This window comes from Rhincodon typus, chromosome 28 (genome assembly GCF_021869965.1).
Source record: "Rhincodon typus isolate 14 chromosome 28, sRhiTyp1.1, whole genome shotgun sequence".
Taxonomy (NCBI): domain Eukaryota; kingdom Metazoa; phylum Chordata; class Chondrichthyes; order Orectolobiformes; family Rhincodontidae; genus Rhincodon; species Rhincodon typus.
In genome coordinates, this window is record NC_063359.1 from 1,465,032 (window position 1) to 1,487,493 (window position 22,462).

Genomic DNA, 22,462 nt, shown 5'->3' on the forward strand with positions numbered 1-22,462 from the left:
CCCCCCCCCCCCCCCGGGGGGTGGGGAGAGTGTGTGGTCAGTGCACTAACCCCGTCAGCCTCCCCCACCGGGGGTGTAATGTTGCCCAAATGCAGAAAGTAGACAGTTTGTCCCCGATCTCATTACTGGCTTCTTCCTGATTTCAATCAGTCCCTGACCATGGCCTCCCTCCAGGTGACCATTCTCTCCCTAACCTCCTTCATCTCCGTTCTTTATTCACTTTCTTTAAAATGCGCGCCTGTTTGACCAACCTTTTATTTACAAGCCCTAATACTTTGTGTGGCTCAGTGCCAAATTTTATTTGCGCATACTCCTAAATGTTGGAAAAGGTAATGATTCTGAAAGGTTGGCAGTGGCATTAAACTTTATACAATATCATATACACTTGTGTGGAGGTAAGACAGACACCTTACAATGCTATAGACCAATGCCCCCAAATTCTAGTCTGTTTGCTGTCATAAACTACATCATGTTAAGACCAGTTCTAATTGTTAACAAAAACAGAAATTACTGGCGAAACTCAGAAAAAAGCAGAGTTAATGTTTAGAGTCTAATGACTCCTCATCAGAACCCTTTTTGTTAAGACTCGCAATTATTAGACCCTTAGATCCACTGAAGGAAAGATGATGGTAGCAGCAAGTTACCCAACCACAAGTTGGTACTAGTTGGCATTACGGTGCACAAAAGATAGTGCACATCATTGCTTAATACCACAAAGTAACAATAGTGAAAATTCCAGTGAACCCTGGAGCAGTGCTGAACATCACAGCTTTAAGAACTACTCACAACTGCCAGCTGAACAGTCAAACAGACTGCAGACAAATCTGTGGAAAGGTCAGGAAGAGAAACAGCACTTAATGGTACAGCATTTTACCTCCCACCTGATGAGAGAAGCACAGAAACCAGTATAAGTTCAAAGTTTGACACAACTGCCAGTTACAGATCTCATTAGGGAAGTGAGAATAGAGATTTAGCTAGGAAGTAAACAGGCATTGGAGCTTTACAGGCAAAGTTAAAAAAATCTCAGTTGGGCCATTGGAAAAGGTTAACAATAAAGAATGGACTGAAAAAGCTAGTCATTCAAAACACATACTTACAGCACACAACGAGCATTTCTGTAAGTTGTGGCACTGGTAATGTCACAAAGCCAGAAGTCAGGTGACTGGGGCAATTTAAAAGCCTAAACAGAGTCTAAGCACAGAAGCCAGGTAAGAAGACTTTTGAGGCCGTGATAAGAACAGGGGATCCAAAATGGAATAAAAGCAAAATACTGCCGAAGCTGGTGTTCTAAATCCTGATGTGGCTGATGAATATGGCAATCCTAGGAGTTGGAACGTTATGTTGAGGTAGTACAGGGGATGTTGGCGAGGCCTCTTCTGGAATATTGTATGCAGTTCTGATTGTCCAGCTATAGGAAGGATATTATTAAATTGGAGAGAGTTCAGAAAAGATTTACCAGGATGTTGCCGGGTATGGAGCGTTGAGGAGTGGAGGAGGTTGAGGGGTGTCCTTACAGAGGTTTATAAAATCATGAGGGGCATAGATAAGGCGAATAGCAATGGTCTTTTCCATAAGTTGGAGGAGTTCAAAACTAGAGGGCATACCTTTAAGGTGAGAGGAGAATGTTTTAAAAAGGACTTGATGGGAAACTTTTTTACACAAGAGTAGTTTGTGTGGAATGAACTGCCAGAGGAAGTAGTGGATGTAGGTACAGTTACAACATTTACAATAAAGCAGTGATTACAACAGCCCCCTCAGGGCTTTGTGGAATGTTCACTAAATGCAGGAAAGCAGACTGTTTTTCCCGCTGTCCCATTTCTGGCTTCTTCTTGCCCCAAAATACATTTGGATAAGTACATAAATAGGAAATTTTAAGAGAGATATGGGCCAAACTAGTTTAGTTCAGGAACATGGTTGACATGGACTACTTGGACTGAAGGGTCTGTTTCCATGCTGTATGACTCTATCTGAAATAAACAGAAAATGTTGTAGAAACTCATCAGGTCTCGCAGCATCTGTGGAGAGAGAACCAGTTCATGTTGAGTTCCAAGACTTTTTATTCAGGTGAGATGAATTTATTAAGGTTTCAGACACCAGGTTTTATGTGAGAAAATCATGGAAAAGATTGCATGTTCTTTATCAAGAAATGAAAGTTGGGAAATGGTCCATTTTGCCTGCAGAAAAAGTGGAAAACCTCAATTTTGTCTGCAAAAACACAGGACCTCCCTAGGAAAGCAATACTGGTATTCAGCATTGCTATATTGAGGAAGTAAGAATCTGTTTGGGAAAAGAGTAAAACAGCATTGGGATACCGCAGAATTAAAAAGCTTTAAGAAGAATAAATGTACACATTAGGATAAAATGGCAGGAGAAATAATATCATCAGGAAAAATGGAGACGTAGACTAAAGCTTTAGCAAAGATTTGTAGCTTGGGTTTTGGGTGAGTTGTTGACTTGTTCGCTGAGCTGGCTTGTTTTCCTTCAGACGTTTTGTCACTATGCTAGGTAACATCATCAGTGGGGCCTCCGATGAAGCGATGTTGTTCTACTCCACTTGGAATTTATACCATCCGGGTCCGTATGGTGAGTAGTATCATTTCCGGTTTTGTTTTGTATGGGTTTGTATATGGGGTCCAATTCTATATGATTGTTGATTGCATTACGGGTGGAGAACCATGCTGAACCTTTCCTCATGCCATCTTTATGAATGCCAATCATTTCTTTCATCTGTTATCTTATTGACAGCCAACAAAGCAACTGCACAGGCCCCAATAAACTCTCAGCCAATGGCTAGAGATCATGTGAAACCCACTTTCTTGTTTCTGGCCAGTTTATTCCCATCAAAGACACACAGCTTGAGAAAGGTTTAAAGGTTTGCGAAGTATATCCAGGCCTTTGACCATGGATCCACAGTCAAGACTGTAAAGCACAGGATAGCAATCTTAACCCAGGGAGAATCCAGCTCCTGCAGTAATATTGGCATTTACATCAGACAAAATAAAGATCACCATCCACAACAGAAATTGCTTAAAAATAGGCTTTATATTTCACCCTGTACATGAAAATGTTCTTTTAAATTTGTACACCTTTAAGAGTGCCATAAAAACACATCAAGTTTATTTAAAACTGAACAGATAGCCTGACTGCTTTGTGTAAAATACATCAAATCATAGATATCCCAGCAACAATCCACATGAACAGTTCTGAGGCAACAAAAAACCATCAGATCCAGTTTAGAGGCTGCCTGATGCCAGCACCTCCATGCTGCAGGTGACAGGGTCGGTAAGATGAGTGGCAAACCACATACTAAGTCAAGTCCAACTGGAAACCTAAATCAAACAAACATCAATAAATGTTCCAAATAAGGATTTATACCCACAGCTTCAATGTCCATTCTCTCCTCCGACACTGAGTGTGCAGACTCCCAATCTTTCAGTTTAGCATCACTTAATTAGTAATTCCCTTCATTTACTGGGCTCTGACAGGGCTTCCCAAAGTGGGGGACAGCACCCCAACAGGGTTGCAGGCTTAAAGTCTGGGGATGTAAGCTCAAAGACAGCAATGGTCATTGTGGAGCTCCCTCTCCTGCTCCCCGAGATCTTCTCCTCTCTCCCTCCACTCTCAGTTCTCATGAAGGGGTTACAATCGTTTTCAAGCCTTGAAATGGAGCCACAGTGAGAAATAGTTTTGGAAACATTGGGCTAAGACCTCAGTTGAAAGAGAGGAGTGAACAAGACAGTGAGGAGAAGTGAACAAGAGGAGGAACAAATGAAACAGTGAGAAATAGAAAGGGAGGAGGAGACAGAGGACAGAATGAGAGAAAAGCGAGTGAAAGAGTAGGAACAAGTGAGATGGAGAGAGAACAGGAGCTACAACTGAAAGAGTGCGACAGCAAAGAGACATAGAATGAAATATGCAGATAGGGAGAAAAAGAGGCAGAGAAATTGAAGAGAGAGTGCGAGATGGAGGATTGGAGATAGAGATGGGGAAAGATAGAGTATCAGTGCTAGCATCATGTACAGTTCTCACAGTCCCTGTAATTCCATGGGTCCTATCTAGCTGAGCAGTGATAAACTTGGTGGCTCATAGAGAGAGGGAGCTCTCACTGATTTGATCTTCACTTAGTGTCTGCTAGCATCCCAGCACCTTGACTACAGTCCTCAGTCCCACATGATGCCTCTGGTCTGACAGCCACACCTCCAATCAGAGTGCAAACGGATTGGCATGAATAACAACGTCTTTGATACGGACATCAGTCAGTGGTCTGAATGTTTTCTCATTAACTGGGAGCTTCTCCAGTTCGTCAAGAGTCTCTAGCCCATCGATTACCCTGTAGACGGGAAAGAAAAAGAACATGAAAAAGAAAACTGGTTTCTCTGGAATTTAGAATAACAAGGGCCAATGTGATTCAAGCTTCTGAGATATGAAGACGAGTCTGGGACTAGCAGATAGAGTTTAAATTTTAGAGCCAGATCTTGCAGGAGTGAAATTAGGCAACGCTTCTACATGGGAAGGGAATTCTCTTCTTTTATTCATTCATGGGATGAGGGCACCGCTGGCTAGGCAGCATTTATTGCCCAGAGTCAACCACATTGCTGTTGGTCTGGGGTCACATGTAGGCCAGACCAGGTAAGGATGGCAGTTTCCTTCCATTAGTGAACCTTCACACTAGTGAACCAGATGGGTTTTGCTGACAATCTACAATGGATTCATGGTCATCATTAGATTCTTAATTCCAGATATTTTTTATTGAATTCAAATTCCACCATCTGCTGTGGTGGGATTCGAACCTGGGTCCCAGGATTAACAGTCCAGCAATAATACCACTAGGCCACTGCCTTCCCCTATACACAAGAAGCAATTGATACTGGATTACTGGAGAATCATATCAGCGCTGAATAATGGAACAAGCTCAAGGAAGTAAATAGCCCTACTCTTGTTCAGGTCTGTTACACAGAGAGTTTGCTACAAACTGACAGACATGAGCAGTGATTGTAGCTCCTTTCATAGCTGCTCCTCATATACTAAATTGCATTCAGAGCTCAGTCAACTGCTGTCACTGCACATAAAACTCCCACTTATCAGCCCAAATTTAACATCAAACTGCGGTTCCCAAATAAGATTAATTCATGGTATGACCACACTTGGTTCCTGCTAAACAGACCTGCAACATACACGGACATTAATACTCTGTACTCAGATCCTGTAACAAGCTTGTTAAAGTTGATGTGTGAAAGACACTAATGATGCTTGCTGTTACCCTCTGGGTTCAAATGATGGCAGGAAACAGGGTGGTACAGGCATTCCCTCAATGGGTCTCTTTAAGAAGAGACCAATTCCTCTCTAAAAGGAAAACAGATAAGACAAGGTGTGGTGTGACCCTTCTCTTGAAATATGTCATGCTCTGGACCTCTGGACTGTACTTACAAAATGACACGTAGGTGTTTCTCATAGAAACAGAAAAGGCTGTGGGGCAGCACGGTGGCTCAGTGATTAGCACTGCTGCCTCACAGCACCAGAGACCTGGGTTCAATTCCACCCTCAGGTGATTGTCTGTGTGGAGTTTGCACATTTTGCCCGTGTTTGTGTGGGTTTCCTCTGCTCCGGTTTCCTCCCACAGTCCGAAGATGTGTAGGTTAGGTGGATTCGCCATGCTAAATTGCCTGTAGTGTTCAGGGATGTGTAGCTTAGGTGGGTTATAAGGAGATGGGTCTGGGTGGGATGCTCTGAGGGTCACTGCGGACTTGTTGGGCCTAAGGGCCTGTTTCCACACGGTAGGAATTTATGATGATCTATGAAGCTCCCTTAATAGCTTTTCAGATACTGAAGCAGTCTACGCTCATGCAGCAGGACTAGGATAATATCCACGCTTGGATTGAGAAGGGGCAAGTAACATTCTTGCTACACAAATGCCATGTAATGACTATCTTCAAAAGACAGAATCTAACTATCTCCCTTTGACATTCAAAGGCATTACCATAACTGTGTTCCCCATTATCGATATCCTGCGGTTACCAGTGACCAGAAAATGGACCAGCAATATCAATACTAAGGCTAAAAGAGCTGGCCAAAGGCTGCGAATTCTGCAGCAAGTAACCTCCTGACTGCACAAAGTCTGTCCACCATGTACAAGGCACAAGTCAGGAGTGTGATAGACTGCTCCCCACTTGCCTGGATGAGTACAGCTACAACAACACTCAAGAAGCTTGACATCATCCAGGACAAAGCAGACCACTTGATTGGCACCACATCCAACACCTTCAACACTCATTCTGTCCACCACCAACACTCAGCAGCAGCAGAGGGTACCATCTACAAGGTGCACTGCAGAAATTCACCAAGGCTCCTTCATTAGCACCTTGCAATACCATAACCACCTAATCTACATGGACCAGGACAGCAGATAGATGGGAACACAATAACAGGCAAGTTCCCCTCAAACCACTCACTATCCTGATTTGGAAATACATTACCGTTTCTTCAGTTTTACTGGGTCAAAATCCTGCAACCCCTTTCCTAACAGTATGCTTGATGCTTCTACACTGAAATGGTTAGAAATGGACAATGAATGCCAGCCTTGCCACAACACCTACATCCCATGAACTGACAGAATAAAAGACCCAAGCTAATAGCTATAATTTACTATGTTACTGTTCACAGGGTTAGGCCATTGTGTTAGCCACACACTTGTATTGTCTTGGCAGTTTTATTATTGAGTATCTCCCTACAACTGCTGCTGTGAGAGCACCCTGAAAAAACAGTCAAGAAGAAGTTAAATGCTCTCCAGGACTGGAAGGACCAGCAGTCACAGCCTGTACCAAAGTGTTATATGAACAAACCTACTTCCCAAACACTGTGTATTTCATGTCCAGCTGAGGCTGCTTCCCATATGTGATGAAGAACTGTGACCCATTTGTGTTGGGGCCATTGTTTGCCATGGAAACAACTCCTCTGACATTGTGCTGAAAAAGATCACAACAGAGAGACAAAAATGAGTCACAAACAAACATCACAGTCAGACAGCTCTGTACTGGTCTCAGTCACTCATTCTGATGCCACCTGGGGGTGTCACCCACTCTGACCCCACCCAGGGAGGGGGTTTTGGGGGAATCACCCGCTCTGATTCGCTTGCAGAGGTCACGCTCTGCTTTTACTGCCATTCGTTGGGTGTCAGATTATGATGAGCAAAACAAAGTTGTAAATATGTAGAATCACCTTAAGATGTTCATTAAACTCATCTTCAAACTTCCCACCCCAGATACTGGATCCTCCTTTCCCAGTGCCTGTGGGTAAATACAACAATGCAGGCTATGATCACAACAATAACTCGTGATTTATATAAAACTTTCAATATCGTAAATCAGCCCCCATTTGACAGGAATGATTCTCATACAAAATCACAGAGAAATTGAGAAAGAGATAGGTTAAAGGAGGAAATTGAGGGAGGGGAAGGAGGGAGGCAGAGGGGTATGGAGAGTATTCCAGAGCATAGAGTCCTACTGGCTGAAACTAGGGTCACCAATAATTAGAAGATTACCTGTAGGGTCTCCAGTCTGTACAATGAACCCTTTGATATTGCGGTGGAACAAACATCCATTGTAGTAATCACTAGCACACAGAGCCAGGAAATTCTATAGAAAGGAGGGAACACAGGAGAATAACCAGTGTTCATAGTTAAAAAAAACAGAACAAGGAAACTGATATGCTCTAGTGTTATACAGCGACAGACCTGTCCCCACCAGTTCTGCACCCCAGTGTTATACAGTGGCAGATTTGTATTGTTCAGTATTCTAATGCAATGTACATTTCTCCTGAATTGTGGTTTCCATAATTGTACAGAATACACCAGCTGACAACTTTTCAGTGATTTGAAAGGTTTAGCAAATCTCTCATTTTTGTATTTAATGTAGAATTCAGTACAAGTTCATAAATGCCTTATTAACTTCCTGTATCTTTTGCGGGTTGGTAATTATTAATGTTATTGCTTTGCTTCTCTATGTCTTTTCCTCCTAAAGTGCACCATTTCACACTGACTGGCATCCTGCTGAAATGTGTTGCTATCCAACCCACTATTAATTTGACTGCATTTGCAGACCTTAGAATGTTATTTCGTTCAGCTAAGTCCCACTCATATGTTTTCAAGAAAACAATAATCATAATGCTGACACTGACTGACTCCAGCATGTATTTCGCTCCCATCTGAAAATATCCATTCAACACTGCTCCTGCCTCTAATCTCCTAGTACCTGATCCATCGTACAGTTGCCTAAACGACAGAGTGATGAGGATAGTCTTGTGGAAAAGGAGCAGCTTCAGAGTGGGATTAGTAGGTGAGCAATCCGAAGGAAAACAGCAGCAACTGGTACTAACCAGCACCAGTACTAACAGAAGTCTTATTCAAGCAGTCGCACCACAGTCACCACCACCACCGCAGACAACAATTAACAGCAAATCCCAACGCTAATCAGCACTGACACTCATTCACAGAGTCTCTCCCCAAAGGCCACCATCTCACAGAGCAACGCCAGTCCCCTGTACTCTCTCTGCAACCCCCACCAGTCCCCTGTACTCTCTCTGCAACCCCCACCAGTCCCCTGAACTCTCTCCCCTACCCCATGACCCTCTCTACTCTCGCCCTATGACCCCGTCATTACCCCCACCAGCTCTCTGTCCCTTTCCCTTCACTCACCTCGCAGCTCCGGGCCGCCTTCTCACAGAACAGCTCCAGCTTCATGTCCCCGAGCTCCGTGCGGATGGTCAGCGCCTGCAGGACAAAGGGAGAGAGAGAATGGTCACAACACCGAGCCCTGCCTATGTCCAGACCACAAAACCAAGCACGACCCTCACTCACCATCAAGCAAAGCGCCACCCAACTTCCGGCTCCTCACTATAAATCGTCCGACCGGGACCACATCCGATCCCTCCCCATAACCTATCCTCCTGAGGTTTTCGATAGTGAAAAGTATACTTGGACGAGAGAAGGAAAATGATGTTGCCTGCCGGTAAAGCTGACGGGTCAGTACAGTTCCGCCCGGCCGGAGGGAGAGTCGGGGAGTGGGGCTGAAAATGGACGGATGGACCTGGGTTGTTGGCGCGGGTGCCGTGCGCCCAAAGAGGGTTGGGCCTGGGCAGGGTCAGTATCTCTACTCCCGAGGCCGAGCGGGTCACCATTCCGCACTGGGCCAACTGAAAACCCATAAAACTGGGGGTCACTCTCAACCATCCATACAGTTCACCTACAGCCTGTCTCCTAAACTCTGCAAAGTCCTCTTCACTAATAGCTGAGGGATAATGCCAAAATAGGGAGAGCTGTCTCACAGACGAGTCAAGCAACAGCCTGACATTGTCTCTAAGGTATGGTTCCGTGAATCGGACTATTCCAGACACCACCGTCACCGGGTCAAATATAGATCATTCTCTTATTTTAGAGTATGTTTTCCCCACAGCCCTTTAGTGTTTTAAAAACTTTTTCTAAATTTATCTTAAAGCGTGTTTCTACCATTTGCTTTGAGTACTTTTACTATTTGCTTTGCCACATCTTGTTAATTTTTTTTTATTGCAGTTCCAGTTCAAGTTATTTTGAGGTATCTCAAATGGTCAGTAATTTTTCCTCTCAAGTTTGATGCTGTAAGGTTTTTTTTTAACTTAACAGGAATTAGTTTCTAATTCTTCTGTCACATCTTTACTGGGGAGATTTATCTTGGCAACAGATTCATAAACAGTTCTGGTGAAAAGTCACTGGAATCAAAATGTGAACTCTGTTTTCTTCCCACAGATGCTGTCAGACCTGCTGAGTTTTGCCAGCAATTTCTGTTTTAGTTTCAGATCTCCAGTTCTACAGCCGTAGTGTCATACAGCATGGAAACAGACCTTTTGGTCCAACTCGTCCGTGCCGACCTGGTTTCCTAAACTGAACTATATCCCTCTTAAACCTTTCCTATCCATGTATCTGTCTAGATGCTTTTTAAATGTTGTAACCAGCACCAGTACTAATGGAAGTTTTGTTCAAGCAGTAACACCACAGTCATCACCACCACAACAAACAAATTAGGATGACACCAATGGTAACAGGATGAAGTTGCATTTTAAATTAACCCTTTATGTGGGAACTAGTAAAGAATTTCCAACAATACCCTACAATATTACCTCTGCATTCATTGACGTACCTGGATGTACTACATGTTCATGTCAACATCAGTGACACTCCTCACCCCCTGTATCTGTAAGGATACAGTTGACCTAGAGAATGGATTTGGGCAACTAATAGTGGGAACCAGGAAATGGCAGAGGAATTGAATAAATACTTTGCATCAGTCTTCACAGTAAAAGACTCTAATTTTAAAATTCTAAGACATGTTCTAAAATTAGTAAATTTTCCATGGGAAAACTAGGTGAGGTAATAAATACAATAGCTATCACTAGAGAAAAAATGCTAGGGAAACTAATGTAGCTAGAGACCAATAAGTCTCCTGGACCTGATGGGGTGCAGCCTAGGATTTAAAGGAAGTAGCTGCAGAAATAGTGGATGCACTAGTGGTAATCTCCCACCACCCGTTAGATCCTGGAAGACTCCCAGAGGATTAGTAAACTGTCAATGTAACACCTTTACGAAAAGGCCTGTGGAAAAAGAACAGGTACCCAAAGGTGAGTTAGCTTAACAACTGTTAATGGAAAAGTATTAGAGCCTATTATAATGGATGTAGTAGCAGGGCATTTAAAAACACATAATGAAGCAGATTCAGCATGGCTTTATGAAGGAGAAATCATGCCTGACAAATTTATTAGAATTCTTTTGAGGTAACAAGCAGTAATAAGGGAGAAGCAGTGGATGTAACATATATGGATTTTCAAATGGCCCTGGATAATTAGGCTCTGTAATAAGAACCTGTGGTATTGGTGGTAGTATATTAGCATGGATAAAGGATTATCTAAATCATAAAAGACAGAGTGTTGGAAAAAGGGGGCACTTTCAGGATGGTAACTTATTAACTGGTGGAGTACCGTAGGGATCAGTGCTGGGGCTGCAGTTACTTACAGTATATTGTAAATGACTCTGATGAGGAAAGTGAATCTACTAGAGTCACTTTTGTGGATGACCCAAAAGTAGATGGGAAGGCAATACTGAGGATGACACAGAGTCTGCAGAGGGATGGAGACGGATTAAGTGAGTGGACAAAAACTTGGTACTTGGAATATATTATGGAGAAACATGAGGTTATGCATTTAGACAGGAAGATAGAGGAGCTGAATATTATTTAAATTGAAGAAATACTGCAGTATACTCTAGCACAGAGGGGTTTCTTTGGATTCTTGCTTGGCTGATAATCCCAATCCTAGAGCTGCATCTCCAATCAGACATTTGGCAGGTGGTTCCAGGGAGTGGAATTGATCCTTAGGCTTGAAATTTTCGGCATTCCTTTATCAGTACTTGCTCTTGCCAACAGATGTTCTTAAAGCCTGTGTTTTAACTGCTGAAAGATAAGGCAGGTCTGGTCCAACTGCTGGAGGCTACGGGAAAAGCTGAGAATGGGAGTCAGAGAGCAGAGTAGACTGTGGCTCTGATCGTAGCTGTGAATCCCAGAAAAGGCACTTCTGAGAGCGTGGGAGATGATAAATAAATCAAAGAACAAAGAAAATTACAGCACAGGAACAGGCCCTTTGGCCTTCCAAGCCTGTGCCGATCCAGATCCTCTATCTAAACCTGTCGCCTATTTTCCAAGGATCTGTATCCCTCTGCTCCCTGCCCATTCATGTATCTGTCTAGATACATCTTAAATGACGCTATCGTGCCCGCCTCTACCACCTCTGCTGGCAACGCGTTCCAGGCACCCACCACCGTCTGCGTAAAGAACTTTCCACGCACATCTCCCTTAAACTTTTCCTCTCTCACCTTGAAATCATGACCCTAGTAATTGAGTCCCCCAGTCTGGGGGGAGAAAGCTTCTTGCTATCCACCCTGTCTATACCTGTCATGATTTTGTAGACCTCAATCAGGTCCCCCCTCAACCTCTGTCTTTCTAATGTAAATAATCCTAATCTACTCAACCTCTCTTCATAGCTAGTGCCCTCCATACCAGGCAACATCCTGGTGAACCTCCTCTGCACCCTCTCCAAAGCATCCACATCCTTTTGGTAATGTGGTGACCAGAACTGTACGCAGTATTCCAAATGTGGTCGAACCAAAGTCCTATACAACTGTAACATGACCTGCCAACTCTTGTACTCAATATCCCATCTGATGAATGAAAGCACGCTGTGTGCCTTCTTGACCACTCTGTCCACCTGCGTTGCCACCTTCAGGGAACGATGGACCTGAACACCCACATCTCTCTGTGCATCAATTTTCCCCAGGGCTTTTCCATTTACCGTATAGTTCGCTCTTGAATTGGATCTTCCAAAATGCATCAGTGGGTGCATCCCTGCAAATTACCCAGTGTTTGTATCTAAAGAAAGGGCAGCCCCATTTTCCCGGGGTGAGGCGACCGACCCTGTGGTAATACTGAGGGACACCGGGGCCAGACAAACCCTACTGCTGAGAAAAGCAGAATCTCCCCACCAGAGAGTGCAGTAACTAAGTGACTGGTAAAAGTGATTGAAGGAGGGAGCATGCCCTTTCCTCTTTGCCAAGTGCATCTTGAGCGTGAGCTTGGCTTGGGACCAGTGACTGTGGGAGTTGTCCCACTCATCTTGTGGATGGGATTGACCAGCTCCTTGGCAATGACCCGGAAGGCTCAAAGGTAACAGCCCCACTGATCTCTGAGAAGCCCATTGCGGTCAGGGGGACTGAGCAGCTGTGGGAGAAACTGCTTGCCATTTTTCCTGACTCTGTAATCACACAGTCTTTGATCAGACATGTTCAGCTACTAAAGGTTGGGGTGGCACTGCAAATAGAAAACCCTTTGGTTTAGTGATCTGAAACCTTTCTCAGGAATATAGAAGCCTCCAAGGGGGTAATAAATAGAACTTCCTTCATAGCAGCCCAACAAGGTGACCCATTGTTAAAAGCACGAGCTCCGATTGCTCTCACTGTGGCTGAGGCAGAAGCAGTTCTTGAAAGCTGCTGTATTAAAAATGATCAGCTGATGAGGAAATGAAGATTCCTACTCCATCCCACCCACCCACCTCAGATCAGCAAATGAGAAGTGGCCAGTGATCCACTAGGTCGTGGTGCTGCCAAGGATCCGTAGGGAAATATTGTGGATAGTTTACAAAATTCCAGTGGCTGAGCATGCTGCTGTGTGTAAAACCCAAAAGCACACCAGTCAGCATTCGTACTGTCACAGCCATACAGGGTGTGGTGAAGTTTGACAGAAACACCAACCCTCAATAAGTCCTGCCCCTATGATTCTCAGCTTTTGTGGAGCCACTCAGCAAGGTGTTAGTGGACTGCGTGGGACCCCTGCCCAAAACAAAAGGGGCCTACCGGCATAACCTTACCATTATGGAACGACTACTTGTTTCCCAGAGGCTTTTCCCTCAGAACTATACCACCAAGACAGTGGGGAGGAAATTGAATCAATTCTTCACCCATTATGGTCTTCCCAGAGATCTGATCAGATCAGGCCTCTAATCCCAACTCCAAAATGTTCCAGGGAGTCATGGGTAACCTGGGCTTGACCCAGTGGAAGAGCTGCAGTTACAGGAACAGTACCCCCCAGACCTGAAAAACACTGGTGAGGGCACATTGTCATAACTACCCACTCTGATAGGATGAAGGAGTCCCTTCTGTTTGCCACCAGTGGGTCCACTGGGTTTTATTCCATTTGAATTAGTTTGGAGGCGTCAAATGCGAGGGCCTCTGAAACTCTGAGGAGGGTTCTTTCATTCAGAAGGGAGAGGTCTCCTCGTCAGATGATGTAGCAGAATTGCAGCAGTGACTGTCATGAGCCTGAGAATATTTGACAGTCTCCCAGACCATCATGAAAGAACAGGGAGACAAATATTCCAGGACCTGAGATAGCAAAAACTGCAGATGATGGAGTCAGAGTCAACAAAATTTCCTTCCCCACCCCTATCTACCTTTCATAGGGACTGCTCATTCCATGACTCCCTTGTCTGCTCCACAGTCCCCACGAGCTCCACCACCCCCGGCACCTTTCCCTGCAACCGCAGGAGATGCTACACCTGCCCCTCTACCTCCCCCCTCACCTCCATCCAAGGCCCAAGACAAACTTTCCATATTCAACAGGGGTTCACCTGGACATCCTCGAACCTGGTCTACTGTATCTGTGCTCCTGATGTGGTCTCCTCTACATCAGTGAGACCAAGCACAGACTCGGTGACTGATTCGCGGAGCACCTGCGCTCCACAGGCTATAATCAACAACACCTTCCAGTCGCTAACCATTGTAACTCCCCCTCCCACTCTCTGGGTGACAGTCCATCCTGGACCTCCTCCAGTGCCACAATGATGCCACACACAAACTGGAGGAACATATTCCACCTCAGGAGCCTACAGCCCGTTGGCCTAAACATAGAATTTCCAGTTTCAAAATCTCCCCACCCCCTGGCCTCATCCCGTGTCCAACCCTCTCTCTCGTCCCTGCCTCCTTGACCTGACACTACCTGTCTATCTCCTTCCTCACCATTCCTCCCCACGCTTCCCACTGACCAATCCCCACTAGTCCTACCTGCATCCACCTCTCACCATCCCACCTACTTTCTCCCAGCCCCACCCCTCTTCCCTCTATTTATTTCCCAGCTCCCATCCCCTTCCCCAGTCCTGATGAAGGCTCCCGACCCGAAATATTGACTCCTGCTCCTCCGATGCTGCCTGACCTGCTGTGTTCCTCCAGTTCCACACTGTTTTGATCCTAGGACCTGAACCTTTCAGCAAGGAGACCTATTGCATTAGTTACTGCATGTACAACACAAGGTGGACCATACAGAGTAACCAAGGGGAAGAAACACAGTTGATTGATGCACCAGATTGTGGTAAAAGCAAAGTCCATGTCATCTTTAACATGATAATGCAATGCTCGATCATGTGTGGTGCTATCACTGTGCTAAATGGGACAGACTTTGCACAGATTGAGCAATTCAAGTCTGGACATCCATGAGGCGCTGTGGGCCATCAACAGCAGCTGAATTGTACTCCAGCACAATCTATAACTTCATGGCCCGGCACACCCCCACTCAACCATTACCATCAAGTCAGGGGATCAACCTTGGTTCAATGGAGAGTGCAGGAGGGCATGCCAGGAGCAGCACCGGGCATACCTGAAAATAAGATGTCAACCTGGTGAAGCCACCAAACAGGATTACTTGCACACCAAACAGTGAAAGCAGCAAGTGATAGACAGAACTAAACGATCCGACAACCAACGGATTAGATCTAAGCTCTGCAGTCCTGCAGCATCCAGTCGTGAATGGTGATGGACAATTAAACAACTCACTGGAGGAGGAGGCTCCACAAATATCCCCATCCTCAATGATGGAAGAGCACAATAGATAAAGTGCAATAGATAAAGCTGAAGCATTCACAGCAATCTTCAGCCAGAAGTGCCAAGTGGATGATCCATCTTGGCCTCTTCCAGTGGTCCCCAGCTTTACAGATACCAGTGTACAGCTAATTCAATTCACTCCACGTGATATCAAGAAATGGTTGAAGACACTGGATACTGCAAAGGCTATGGGCCCTGACAACATTCCAGCAATAGTACTGAAGACCTGTGTTCCAGAACTTGCCGCTCCCCTACCCAAGCTGTTCCAGTACAGTTACAACACTGGTATCTACCCGACAGTGTGGAAAATTTCCACACTATGTCCTGTACATAAGAAGCAGGACAAATCCAACTCGGCCAATTACCGCCCCATCAGTCTACTCTTGATCATGAGTAAAGTGATGGAAGGTGTCATCAACAGTGCTATCAAGCAGCACCTGCTCAGCAATGACCTGCTCAGTGACGCCCAGTTTGGGTTCCGCCAGGGCCACTCAGCTCCTGACCTCATTACAACCTTGGGTCAAACCTGGACAAAAGAGCTGAATTCCAGTGGTGAGACAAGAGTGACAGCTCTTGATATCAAGGCTGCATTTGACTGGGTGTGGCATTAAGGAGCCCAAGCAAAACTGGAATCAGTGGGTATCGGGGGTAAAATCTCCAGTGGTTGGAGTCATACCTGACACTTAGGAAGATGGTCATGGTAGCTGGAGGTCAATCTTCTCAGCTCCAGGACATCTCAGGGTAGTGTCCTCAGCCCAACAATCTTCAGCTGCTTCATCAATGACCTTCCCTCCATCATTAGGTCAGAAGTGGGGATAGTCGCCGATGACAGCACAATGTTCAGCATCGTTCACAACTCATCAGATACTGAAGCAGTCCATATTCAAATGCAACAAGATCTGGACAGTATCCAGGCTTAGGCTGACAAGTGGCAAGTAACATTTGTGCCACACAAATGCCAGGCTATGACCATCATCAATAAGAGACAGTCTAACCACCATCCTTTGGCATTCAACGGTGTTACCATCACTGAATCCTTTACTATCAACATCCTGGGGGTTACTATTGACCAGAAACTCCACTGGACTCACCACATAAACACAGTGGGTATGACAGCAGGTCAGAAGCTAGGAATACTGCAGCGAGTAACTCCCCTCATGACTCCACAAAGCCTGTCCACCATCTATAAGGCACAAGTCAGGAATGTGATGGAATAATCCCCACTTACCTGGATGAGTGCAGTCCCAACAACACTCAAGAAACTTGACGCCATGCAGGACAAAGCAGCCCGCCTGATTGGCACTACATCCACAAGCATCCACTCCCTGCACCACCGACGCTCAGTAGCAGCAGTGTGTACTACGTACAAGATGCACTGCAGAAATTCACCAAAGGTCCTCAGACGGCACCTTCCAAGTCCGTGTCCACTTCCATCTAGAAGGACAGGGGCAGCAGTCATATGGGAACATCACCACCTTCAATTTCCCCTCCAAGCTGCTCACTATCTTGACTTGGAAATATATCGCCGGTCCTTCGTTGTCGCTGGGTCAAGATCAACTTTTTCAAGATCTTCAAGATTCTCATGGCATTGTGGGTAACCCACAGCAGGTGGACTTTAACGGTTCAAGAAGGCAGTTTACCACCACCTTCTCAAGGGCACTTAGGGACAGGCAATAAATGCTGGCCCGCCAGTGATGCCCACAGAAGGGGTCAAACAGATAATGTCTATCCCATTGTCACTGGACTAGAAAGTGAAGGTAGCAAGTGAAGGTAGATTGAGACATGAGTGTGGCCCACATCAAGCCCCCTGCTATTGGGCTAACCAATATAGAAGTATTAGCAAACCAGCAAACATTCACCCATTCATGTGCAGAAAAACACGCAGACTTAATGAAGCTGCTCTCTATGTTCGCAGCCTTGTACAGAGACCAGCCAGGCTGTACCACTGTAGCTCTCTGTTATATGGATGTGGTAGAAGCCTTTCCCACAAAGCTAAATCCCCATTGGCTAGGCCCAGAAAAGTTGGAACTAAAACAGAACTTGCTGGAGAAATGCAGCAGGTCTGGCAGCATCTGTGGACAGTAAGCACAATTAGCGTTTTGAGACCAGAGAACCTTCTTCAGAACAGAGGCCATGGTTCAGGACAAGATTAATGACAGGCTGGAGGACCAATGAATGAAGCCTTGTAGCAGGAGCTGGACCTCTGTAGTTGTACTCATGCTCAAGCCAGACCGTTCTCCAAGGCCATGCATTGACTACCGAAAAGTTAACACCGTGACCAGAGCTTACTCTAGATGGCGTGAAGTTAAATACAGTGGATATCCAAAGAGACCTGGGGGTTCAGGTACATAGATCTTTAAAATGCCATGAATAGGTGCAGCAAATAATCAAGAAAGCTAAAGGAATGCTGACTTTTATATTGAGAGGACTGGAGTACAAAGATGTAGAAGTTATGCTGCAGTTATACAAAACCTGCATTAGACCTCAACTGGAGAACTGTAAGCAGATCTGGGCACCATACCTTAGTAAGGATGTATTGTGTTTGGAGGGAACATAGGTTTACAAGATTGATACCTGGACTTCAGGGGTTAAGTTATGAAGGGAGATTGTTCAAATTAGGCCTGTTTTCTCTAGAATTCAAAAGGTGAAGGGATGATCTGATCGAAGTCTTCAAGATATTAGCAGGAAAAGACCGGGTAGATAAAGATAAACTATTTCCATTGGTTAGGAATTCTGGAACTAGGGGCATAGTCTGAGAGTTAGGTTCAGACCATTAGGGAGAGATGTTAGGAAACACTTCTAGACACAAAGGTTGAGAAAGGTTTGAAACTCTTCCACCAAACTGGAATTTGGGGATTTACATATACATATTAATTAAAACCTTCTAATTGATTAAAGATTTAACAGCATTTTTGGTTTGTTTAGTGCATCCTCATCAGTGGTGTGATCCTTTGATCTTTTACTTATAAATTCTGTGTCGGTTACTACCTCTTTCATTAACACCTGAAGAAGGGACGAAGCTCCGAAGCTTGTGTTTTCAAATAAACCTGTTGGACTATAACCTGGTGTCGTGTGATTTCTGACTATGTCCACTGAACTGGATACAGGATCAGTTGTTAATTTTAAATCTGAGATAGATGCATTTTTGTTAAAAGGTATTCGGGGATATGGCTCAAAGGCAGGTATATGGGGTTAGGCCACAGCAAAACTATGATCTCATTGAATGGTAAAACAGGCTCAAGTGGCTGAATGGCCTTCTCCTGGTCCTGTGTTCCCATGACTCGAACCTGATACCAGGCCTGGAAGACAGAATAGGTAGCATGGGTAAAACAACCAATCTTACCAAGGTAATTTTGCGTAAGCAGTACAGGTAGGTTCTCTTGACTGCCCACATAAAGGAAACTTCCAACTTTGTTACTCTGGACAGGTTATCCCACTTGTACTGTGCCACTCGGTCTCCAAAATGCCCCACCTACCTTTCAAAGACTGAAGACCCACATGATGCTGGGCTTGTCTAATTGTATGGTAAAGGCTGAAACAATTGCATAGTTCCTCATTCCAATAACAAAATGTAAAATCATGAGGTTCTGGGCAATGTCTGTATTCGACTCAAAGTTCATCCAAAATCTCTGCACAGGAGACATGTTGTTGACCAGCCTACTACAGAAAATAACAAAGGTAGTACAGACTGAGAAATGCCAAACAACTTTTGAAAATATAAAGGCCATTTTAATAAGTGAGCCTGACTAAGCCTATAAGGCAGCCATTGATGCAAGTGACAAGGCTGTCCTCCTTCTGGAAGACAAATCCAGAATGGAACGACCAATCTGGTACTTCTTAAACAAAACTAAACTAGCATCAGGATCAATTTTCTACTGTAAAGAAAGAAACCCGTAGAGTTCTGGTTCTTAAACATTCTGCACAGGATAAAATGTTGATTTAGGCCACAGTTATAGTATTCTGCACAGTTCTGGAACCCACATTATAAGAGGGATGTGATAACACTGGAGACGGTGCAGAGAAGATTTATCAGGATGTTGCCTGAGATGGAAAGTTGCAGTTACGAAGAGAGATTGGACAGACTGGGGTTGTTTTCCTTAGAGCAGATGAGACTGAGAAGGAACAATATCGAAATGTATGAAATTATGAGGTAGACAAGAAGAGACTTATTCCCTTAGTAGAGGGATCAGTGACCGAGAACATTGATTTAAAGTAAGGGGGATTTAAAGTAAAGTTTAGAGGAGATGTGAGGGAAGGATTTTTCACTCAGAAGGTGTTGAGAATTTAGAAGCCACTGCCTGTGAGGGTGGTAGAGACAGGAATCCTCATAACACTTAAAAAGTATTTAGATGGGCACTTGCAAAGCCAAGGCATGCAGGCTATAGCAGAGTGCTCAAAAGTGGTATTAGAGTAGTTAGGGGGTTGTCTTTGACTGATGCAGACTTGATGGACCGAAGGGTCAATATCTGTTCTGTAGACCTGTATGTCTTTATGGCTATGCCGTTAAGATATACGTCTGAAATTGGTACAGAGAGACCACTGTTATACTATCCACGACCCATTAACTTCAGTGGAAAAATATAAAATCCAAAGAACTAAGTTATTCAGTTGGAGTTTGTTCCTTCAATCGCACAACCTACATTATCAGAAGTGAAATATGATTGCAGACGTCATTTCCAGAACCTAGAGACCTAGTTAGAACTGAAAAGATAATATTGACCAAGGCTAGAAGAACAAAGTGTCGCGGTTGTTTTATATTTTTATTTTCATTTTTCTCCCTTTTTATAACGAAATGAAAATGAATCTCATTTCATTTACTCTGTGGGGGATATCTGATAACGATTGATCATAACGATGGATCAGGGTGGATAGCAAGAAGCTTCTTGCCAGAGTGGGGGACTTAATTACTAGGGGTCATGATTTCAAGGTGAGGGGGGAAAAGTTTAAGGGAGATACGCGTGGAAAGTTCTTTACGCAGAGGGTGGTGGGTGCCTGGAACACGTTGCCAGCGGAGATGGTAGAGGCGGGCACGATAGTGTCATTTAAGATGAATCTAGACAGCTACATGAATGAGCAGGGAGCAGAGGGATACAGATCCTTGGAAAATAGGCAACAGGTTTAGATAGAGGATCTGGATTGGCGCAGGCTTGCAGGGCCGAAGGGCCTGTTCCTGTGCTGTAATTTTCTTTGTTCTTTGTTTATAACGCTGGTTTGACACATGGAACTTGTAAATTTGAAAATGAGAAACATCACAGCTAAAGTGGCTGTAGAGGTAAATCCAGCAGCTGTCTGGAGAGGAACTCTGGAATATCACACATGCAAGTAGCAAAGTTCAAACGGCAAAACGCATTACAAACTGAACTGTAATCCCCTGGGAGTATTTTAGACTATGAACATGATTGAAGAAACAATTGCAGTCTGGGAAAGAGACATATTTATGTTTTCCCCTTTCAAGAATGCACGAGGACAGGGGTTAAAATTTAGCTTCAATCCTGGTCTATATGTAATAGTGACCTGATGTACCACTGTTTGGTCTAGTGTGAAGTGAAGGTCACAACCCTGAGAACAGCCATTTAACATCTCTGCCCTGCAGGTTAAAGAAGAGAAAAGGATCTCTCTCACTGTGAATACTGCCAGCCAGCTACTGTTGGAAACAGGACAAAGGAATTCAAATTTCAAAGCCTGGAACCTCAAATTTGATTATTCAACTACCAATATCAGCATAACCAGAAGCATGCACTGCCAAGGCTGCAATGTTCAACCATCACGGTGGCTCAGTGTTTAGCACAGCTGCCTCACAGCGCCAGGACTCTGTGTTCGGTTCCACCATCAGGCAACTGTCTGTGGATTTTTCATATTCTTCCTGCTTCTGCCGGCTGCTCAGGTTTCCTCCCACAGCCCAAAAATGTGCAGGTTAGGTGGACTGGCCATGCTAACTTACCTATGGTGTCCAGGGATGTGCAGGTTAGGTGGATTAGCCATGGGAAATGCAGGGTAGAGGATTCGATCTGAGTGGGATGACTTACAGAAGGTCAGTGTGGACTCAATGGACTGAATGGCCTGTTTCCACACTATAGGGATTCTATAATCTAATCTTCACAAATGACTCATACAGACTGACTGACAGTCTAACTTTTATCTTCTTTTGGACTCACTTCCCGTTTCTAATCTGTGTATGTGTGTTGTGATATTATTTCTTCTTGTGTTTAATAATTAATTAACTCATTCTTGTGTTATCTCAAGAAAGCCTGGTTAAATTGTTTCCTTTTAAAACAGATTATTTTGGACCTGGAGAAAGATATTCACAAGGAAGGGGTCCTTTGTACATGAACTTTGTTGTGACCAGTTTGAGGGTACAGGTGAATAAAGAAGGGGAGCCAATTCATCCCTCTCCGCCCAGGAGCTTGACCATTTAGGGTATCCCATCTGGAACTGTAATAACTTGGCAGACCTCGCTCTGGAATGTGTGTCAGAACACATTTCATTTCCAATAATCAGCCTTTACATGTTTTTTTATGAGAAGAATAGAAAGTTGGCCACCTCAAACCAAACCCAGCCTCTCTTTAATAAGCTGAGGAGCCTTCACCTTTGTCATCTTCCTCAATGAGGCCAGATTCCTTTTCATTTCTATCTCTCCAATTTCTCTGGAAGTTTCTATATTTGGGTCTGTTACTAATATGCTAACAAGACAATTTGTAATTATCTATCACTGTTGCAGCCTACTTTGTTTTCTTAAATTTACTTTCTTCCAGCTGGGACATTATTCCTGGTGGGGAAACTAGTTTTGAATTTTTCAACTACAATCCCTTCCCTAAGGCTCTCAATGTCTCATGCAACCTTCATCAATCTACCCTCCTGTCACATCATTTCCTTCTCTAGAAAATTGCACATGGTTGTCCTATATACAATTCCAAATTTCTTCTTGAGAGCCTCTGGTAAATTCAGAACAGGAGTCTTTACTCTGTCATAAACACCTAATTGTTATTCTGAAAGAGATAAATGCATTTCCAAAGATTTTCC

At 44.3% G+C, this 22,462-nt stretch overlaps 2 protein-coding genes across 2 annotated transcripts in view; both read right to left on the reverse strand.

Moving 5' to 3' along the window:
• The window catches only part of LOC109937976 (UDP-N-acetylglucosamine pyrophosphorylase 1, like 1), a 318,016-nt gene that overhangs the window by 122,954 nt on the left and 172,600 nt on the right, over positions 1-22,462 (reverse strand). The gene's annotated exons all lie outside the window — the stretch shown is intronic.
• ppil3 (peptidylprolyl isomerase (cyclophilin)-like 3) lies at positions 3,024-8,884 on the reverse strand. Its single transcript, XM_020534789.2, has 6 exons — positions 8,852-8,884; positions 8,690-8,764; positions 7,538-7,631; positions 7,216-7,283; positions 6,844-6,962; positions 3,024-4,330 (listed from the first exon to the last, which is right to left on the reverse strand). Exons 1-6 carry the CDS (start codon positions 8,852-8,854, stop codon positions 4,204-4,206), a joined length of 486 nt encoding a protein of 161 aa, XP_020390378.2. The 5' UTR covers positions 8,855-8,884; the 3' UTR covers positions 3,024-4,203.

Bases quoted from the DNA above. Each gene is read 5' to 3' on its own strand.
- ppil3 (XM_020534789.2), bottom strand. The intron at 7,632-8,689 runs GTGAGTGAAGGG...TCCTTTCTATAG, and splicing joins AGGCGGCCCGGAGCTGCGAG to AATTTCCTGGCTCTGTGTGC. The intron at 7,284-7,537 runs GTAATCTTCTAA...ATTTACCCACAG, and splicing joins ACAGACTGGAGACCCTACAG to GCACTGGGAAAGGAGGATCC.